General features: G+C 34.3%; 2 protein-coding genes across 2 annotated transcripts; both read right to left on the bottom strand.

Moving 5' to 3' along the window:
- Positions 1-9: 9 nt before the first annotated feature.
- HELRODRAFT_193025 (hypothetical protein) lies at positions 10-1436 on the bottom strand (the record flags this gene model as incomplete). The annotated part of the gene is made up of 3 exons (XM_009025364.1): positions 10-670; positions 1020-1244; positions 1374-1436. 3 exons carry the CDS (start codon positions 1434-1436, stop codon positions 137-139), a joined length of 822 nt encoding a protein of 273 aa, XP_009023612.1. The 3' UTR covers positions 10-136.
- Positions 1437-2459: 1023 nt separating this feature from the next.
- Positions 2460-6421, bottom strand: HELRODRAFT_177154 (hypothetical protein; the record flags this gene model as incomplete). Its single annotated transcript, XM_009025363.1, has 5 exons — positions 2460-2923; positions 3106-3389; positions 4664-4746; positions 5174-5305; positions 5567-6421. The coding sequence occupies 5 exons, from the start codon at positions 6419-6421 to the stop codon at positions 2460-2462; spliced, it is 1818 nt and encodes a 605-aa protein (XP_009023611.1).
- Between the last annotated feature and the right edge of the window lie 1468 nt (positions 6422-7889).

The raw sequence follows: 7889 nt of genomic DNA, 5'->3' as shown, positions 1-7889 counted from the left end.
CATAAGTTGTGATGATAAGGACGAGAATAACAATAACATTATTAAAAATAGTAATAATTTATCATTGGGATGATACAGCCATAGTTATCATCGTTGTCTAATTCTTCTTACCAAAATTACCTAGAATGATATACTCTTAGTCAGTCAGAGGCAATGATGTATTACTATTGTTGCTACTGCTGTTGTTGTTGACTTGTTGAGCAATAATTTGCTGTTGTTGCTGTTGTTGCTGTTGTTGCTGTAGTTGCTGCTGGTGTTGTTGCAAGTTTTGTTGTAGCGATTGTTGAGTACTAGAAAGCTGTTGAATATTTTGCAACAGTTGTCTCTGTTGTTGTTGCTGCTGCTGCTGGGAGAAGAGTTGTTGTTGCAAAAGTTGCTGAGACTGTTGTGAAATTGGCATCTGAGATTGTTGCATTTGATACTGCAACTGCTGTTGTTGTTGTTCTTGCTGCTGTTGCTGTAGTTGCATTTGTAATTGTTGATGCTGTTGCTGAAGTTGATGTTGCATCTGAATTTGATACTGACTCCAATGTTGATGGTAGAAATCATTTTGTTGCTTCAGCTGGTTTATCAAGCTATAGGCCTGGCTCAACTCCTTCATTAGTTTTTGTATTTCGTCAACTTTCTCTGCCAATGCACTTCGCAGCAGTTGCTTCTCTGGGTCTGCAACCTGGCAACATCAAAACACATCACATTTTTACAATCTGCTACTATGAAAACATAAAATTTTGTACAACCTGCTAACACAAAACATCAATTTTTCACAATCTGCTAACATCAAGACCTCAATTTTTTACAATTCGTCAACATCGAAACATTAACAAAATTTTAAAATTACGCCAAGGATATTCTCAAGGATAGACAAACAAAAGCAAAAAAATGTAACAAACTATTGATCAGACAAACACAGTCAATCACAATCAATCACAAACAAACAATTAAACAAACAAACAATTTGGTAAACAAACAAACAAACATAAACAGACAACCTAACATAGAAACAATGCAAATGCAAATACCCCAGGAACAGAGTTGGATCTCATGGCCATGGGCAAAAGAACTTCTCCGGGTTCCAACAACGACGAAAAGTCCCCAGGAATATTTTGTTGCATCTGCTGCTGACCTGTTGGCATGGAATTTGCACGAATCAACGACTGTACTTGGCTACTCAGCGGCTGGTTCTGTATAGCTGACGACAATGCCAGTTGAGATTGTTGAGTTTGAGGCTGTTGTTGGTGCTGCTGCTGAAGTTGTTGTTGTAGTTGCTGCGGTAATTGTTGTCGTTGCCGCTGTGTTTGCTGTTGTTGATGCTGTTGTTGTTGTGTGTTTGCAAGACCTGGCTGTTGGCGTTGAAAGACGTCAGTCGAGCTGACCGAGCAGGAAGTAGAAGTAGCTGAAGTCGACGCAGCAAACTCATCCCTTACGTCCTGGCGCATACTGTCGAGTAGTTGTTGGTGGAAGAAGAGGTTTAATCGTACGTTATTATCAATTTTTGCAGATACAATTCAAAACTTGTTTGACATTCAAAAATTGAAAATAAAAAAATAAAAACAATGTGCGAAATTGTAGTCGGTAGACTTTTAAAACCCCATCGAACAGATTGACAGTTAAACCGAAAAATATTTAAAAATCCAGCTAAAACGTGTAAAACTTGTCTGATAAAAACTGTTAAAAACTAAACGTAAAATGTTCGCTTTCAAGACAGGCGAAGTATGCAGGCATACAAGATATGTACGTTCGTTGTTGAATAAAAGTCGGCTGATTAATCCTATTAAGTTAAAATGGTACGAACACTATCTACCTATAACTGTTGCAGAAATAATAAAAAACTCTCTCTGCCAAGGTGACGTTCCTCTGGCATTAGTGTATCTGACGCAAGCACAAAGTTGTATATTAGATATATTGCTAAAAAATTTAACTTATACCAATATACATATACACTGAAACACACACCACACACGCATACGCATACACACACACGCACACATATATACACACACATGCGCACTTACATACACACATTTATTTATCAGAAGAGTTGACTTTATTTTATTTTTTCTAAAAAATGTCTGGTTTGCGCCTTTTCATTAGCAGGTAATTAGTTGCAATGCCTTGAGGAAAAAAAGTGAGTCTGATAGGATTGTTGATTTGGTGAAAATTGTGAACTGGTATATCTGATGTGACCAAGTAGTATGACACATTGATGTATTAGAAAATAAAAATCATGAATAAAGTTTCATGCCGAGTTTACATAATAGTCCAACTCGAATCATCTTCAGAGAGAGGTCATCTATGTTGTCCAGTTTAATGCAACATTCTGCTGTTGTCATCATCAGCATCGTCATCGTTATGAAATAATCAAATGTCCTCATCATCATCATCACATCACCAGCATCATTACAAAAAAACAATAATAATGATAACATCAACAATAACAAAAGGTTGTAATTATGAAGGACTCACAGATTAAACATGCTCATTAGGTCAACTCCTCCTAAATTAGCATTGCTACTATTGACGTCATTGCAGTTTGTTGCAACGTTGTTGCTTATGTTGTTGTTAATGTCATTGTTGATATTATTATTATTATTAGTATTGTTGTTGTTGCCGCTGATGTTGTTGGTGTTAAGAATGGACTCAATGCAGTTTGAATCATTCCACAATAAGGAATCCAGTGGTTCGATTTTGATGTCATTGTGAATATTTACGTTATTGTTGATGTTGTTGATATTGCTGTTGTTGATATTGCTGTTGTTGTTGATATTGTTGTTGTTGTTAATATTGCTGTTGTTGTTGATATTGTTGTTGTTGTTAATATTGTTGTTGTTGATGTTGTTGATGAGTGATGAAGAATCTGACGATGAGATTGTTGGTTTGATGTCGGTGTTGTTGCAGGGCGTCAAAGCACTGCTGCAGTTGATGTCTGGAAAGCAATAAATAAAATATAAAATTGAAAATTTAATACAGCACAGAAAAAAACATTAAGCAATTACTGTTAATAAATCATAAAAATTGATTCAAAATTAGAAAAAAGATAATTCATTATTCGAATCACCAACATCTCAATACATGATTGCAACAAACTGAAAAGAACAACCAACCAACCATTTTGTTGTTCAAATGGATTTTCAACCCCAGCACTCCAGGACACATTTGGAAACAGCTGCAGTCTCAAACTGTCATCAGATATGTTGCCATTGTTCATCAGCAGCATCTGACTAGCAATCTCCATTACAGAGTTTGTAGCCACTGTAGCAGCCGTGCTTGAGGTTGGTGTGGTAGCCTGTGGTGATGGCAGAGTCGATGATGACGATGCAAATGTTTTTTCTACACGAGATGGCGACAGGATTTGAACTTTAGACTGCCGTGGCGTCTTCTCTTTAGTCGTTCTGATAATGAAAGAAAATTATCTTAACAAACCTAACTAGTGATATTAAGAGCAGGTTGATTCACTCTGTACTCGAAATGAATTTGTTTCAATAATATCATAATCGCTATTTGTTAAAATTATCTGTGAGAAGTATTTCTCGGTCATCAAAAGATCGTGTTCACCTATCCAACATTATTTTAAATAGGTAAGCTTGAAAAAATTAGATCAGCAATAGCTTTTTAGAGACTGGTGACGTGTCGCAAAGAAAGAGGGAGAGGAAGATTCCAAGTGCATCTCATGAAATGGAGCAAACTAATTGTTTTTTGCATTCTTATACTTTTCATTGAAATGTTGTCTGTTTTCGGTTCCATTTAGTTAAACTCTCTCATTTTGGTATTTCATTTTTTTTATTCATTTATCTTCTTTTAAACATTGTCTTTTAATGAGGTTGCTTCGTTGATTTATTGACGAATACACTCCTTATTACAGTTAGGACCTAAAAATGAGCTTGCACTTTTTAAACAGCAATGTAAGGCTATCCAATTGTATTTTGATGAATTTGTATACATAAACAAACCCACAAACAGACACACAAACAGACACTACATAAACAAACCCACAAACAGACACACACACACACATATATATATATGTATATATGTATATATATATATATATATATATACGTATATATATACATATATATATATATATAATATATATATATATATATATATATATATAGATATGTATATATATATATATATTAACGCCAAACATTCGGTAGAATTTATAGAATATTGTAAAAATTATGGTCTATTACATATATTTGTGTCCAACAACTAGTCTGCTTATTGTTATGCAAACAATAATTTTTATTCTGTATGTATGTCCAATGCATTAATGATAATGCAATTTGATTGACTGGAAACCGCTTGAAATTTCTTGCAGACCTTCAACAAATAGGTTAATTGTGTGTTAAAGTTTTTCATCCGGATTTTTTATAACAAAAATTAACGTGTAGGAGATTGTATTAATGGAATAACTGCATAAACAAATAATAATGTATTGTATTATTGTATTAATGTATTAATGGAATAACTGCAGAGACGTGCACAACAAATGGAAGAACACGATATCAATTCAATACAGCTAACAATAATTTCGTTCAATTTGGAAATTTCTTCTCAAACAAAATTAAATTCACTAATAAATAATTGCATTTAATAATTTAACAAATTGATCTAATCAATTATCCAATAAATAAGTAAATTGACTGATTTATTTAATGACCTTTTAGTTTTTTGCTTGATCAAATCAGACGCTTGGAGGCCAGTAATTTGGAGGTAGTTTTGCAACTCATCGTCATATCTTGCCTGAGTTGAAGAGTGGTGATAATGGGAGAATGATGATGACGAAGGGGATGATGATAATGGGAGAATGATGATGACCATAATGAAATAGGACAATGATAAAAATTAAAAAATTTTCTACAAAGAACAGTTGTAATTATCGTAAAGATTGGCTCGTGCAAATTTGAAGAAAGATATTGACAGGAATAACTTTCTAGTTAATCCTTTTTATTTATTTATCTATTTATTTACTTATCTACTATTTTCTCAAAGTTACTCATTAAAACAACATCATCATTTCATCTTCGCCATCACCATACATCCACGCACAAAACCACCGACAACTTCATAACTTTCTTAACCATCTTCATCACCACTGACATTCGGCTCCAAAAATCACAAAAAAAAGGTGTCGTACTCTTTCGTCACCACCGTGGCACACCCAACCGACCTTGTCGACAGCGAAATCAGCATTGTAAGTCTGCTTGTCACCATCCGACATCTCCCGCCACATCTGTCCGATTGCGGTGCCAACTTCGCACACCGTCATGCCAGGGTTGGATAACTTCACTTTCTGCCAAATCTACAGACAACATTCAGGTAACGTTAAATTAGTTGTTAAGAATTTTAGTGTCTGGAATTCAGCTTGGCTAATAATAATAGTTGCCCATTCATCATAATCATCCACATTATTAACATATTTCCTCATGGCATTTAGCGTTTCATCATAGCGCTAAGTTATCATCTTCATATTATTAATAGTAGTAGTAATATCATTATTATTATCATTGGTATTATTATCATTATTAGGTTTTTTATCATTATTATAGCCACAAACACAAACCAGCTTGCTGAATCTCATGTAAGGAGTTAAAGGCTTTTTTGGAGGCAACAACTTGTTGAGTTCACTAGCTGCAGTTTCAGCTGCTGTTGCTATGGAAGTCGTTAGGCAACTGTTGTTGCTGTTGTTGTTGAGAGATTGTTGCAGTTGTTGTTTCTGTACGTCAAGGCAGTCATTTTGTTGGGCACAGTTGCCGTTGAAGAGGCTGTTGTTGATGTTGTTGAAGATGACGTTTTGGTTTTCATTGAACTTCGCCATGGGTGCAACTCTGGCAACAGCCGGTTGTTGGGAAATGTCGTTGTTCTGTTGTTGTTGTTGCTGCTGTTGTTGTTGCTGCTGCTGGAATTGTTGCTGTTGCTGCAGTTGTTGTTGTTGTTGTTGCTGTAACTGTTGTTGTTGCTGTTGTAACTGTTGTTGTTGTAATTGTTGTTGCTGCAACTGTTGTTGTTGTTGTAACTGTTGTTGTTGCAACTGTTGTTGTTGTTGCTGTAACTGTTGTTGTTGCAATGACGGAAACGTTGATGAAGATGACGCAACGTTGAACGATGACGTCAGAATGGGAGGAGATGGTAATGATGACATTGTTACACTCGATGTTGACGGCGAATAGATTTCATGTTGTTGTTGTTGTTGCTGGAGATGATCACTGGAGAGATCAACGTCGGCGGAGAAGTGATTTTGCGGTTGCGACAGGGAATCTGCAGTGAAATCATCATACTCGTTGAAAAACATCAGCGCCTCGTGTTGCTGTTGGAAGTAGTTGTCGTGGAAACTGGTCTGGGCTGATAGGTCGTTGTTGTTGCTGCTGTTGTTGTTGCATAGACTGTTGATGTTGGTTTCCGCTGTCAGCGCGTCCATTTTTATTTACAATTCTTTTTTTTAAATAACTATAATATATCTGCAACAAATATTGCAAAAAAAAAATAATTAGGCAATTTATATTGACAAATGAATAGTTTAACAGCAAAGTCAGATAAAATAAACAAATCATTAAAAAAATGTATAAATTAAACCAAATACAACTGAGAGAGAAAAATTCAGACAAGGTTGCAATAAATAGGAATGAATATTCAGACTAACTACATTTGCATAGAGGAAACATCAGGTTTTATAAAAGGCACTACACATATAAACTCTCAAACGATAATAATGATCAAATATCGTGACAAACACACAAAAAAAATGACGGACTGCCCGTGTGAATTGTTGAAAGACAAAAGAAAATATACTACAAGACAAAGAGAAAATGATAACATGCATGCATAAAAACTAAAAGGCACCAAAGTCAAACAAAGAAATGGTTAAAATAATCTATCTACATTAATATACATACATAAATTTTATTAACTTTTTATTTCAATACTATCATCATAATTTTCTTAAAAGTACCTACAGCAAACACATAGCGCATGCACGCACACACACGCACGCACACACACACATACAAGTACAAAGAAAAGCATCAAACACACACACATATTGCATGTGACAGATGCGGATCCAATTGCTTTCGAACTTGGTAATTGACATGGTAGATTCAGGCACCTTAATCAAAAAGCCATCACGTCATACACAATCGTTTATTATTTATTCACATTTATTTATTTATTTGTTTATTTATTTATTTGTTTATTTATTTATTTACTAATTTTCTTATTTACTCAAACAACATTTTCTAAAGTAACAATAGACTATTTGTTTGAGAATCATAAATTAAAATACTGACATTGATATTTTTACTCATGATCAGTGATATATTGATGCCCGCCAATTGAGAAACTTCTGAATACTCTCACACCATTAAAAAACGTATCAATAGGAAATTTATTATTAACTCAAGATTTTAATATTATTATGATAATATTTTTAAATAATATTAACAATATATATATTATCAATCCTTTTTATTATCAACATTAAAACAATCTATAAATCATTCTTTTGTAACTGCTTGGCTTGCTTGAATTCAGGATCAAAAATATAAACAAGAACCATCAGTTAGTGAGGAATATACAATCATTCGTGATGATGAAGAAGAAGTTGTTTGATTCTGACATGAATGGTGATAAAATGTACAATGATGATGATGAAGATGATGACGAAGAGAATGATGATGAAGATGAAGATGATGACGACGAGAATGATGATGATGATGAAGATGACGACGACGAGAATGATGATGATGAAGATGATGACGACGAGAATGATGAAGATGATGACGATGAGAATGACGAAGATGTTGAGAATGATGAAGATAATGTTGAGCACACGTGTTACTGACATAAATGATGATAACGCTGACGTGAAGACGATGATGAACTGATTA

The sequence above is a fragment of the Helobdella robusta genome (assembly GCF_000326865.2).
Source record: "Helobdella robusta unplaced genomic scaffold HELROscaffold_41, whole genome shotgun sequence".
Lineage (NCBI taxonomy): Eukaryota > Metazoa > Annelida > Clitellata > Rhynchobdellida > Glossiphoniidae > Helobdella > Helobdella robusta.
The sequence above is the reverse complement of the archived record's forward strand: the minus strand, read 5'-3'. Positions and strand labels throughout refer to the sequence as shown.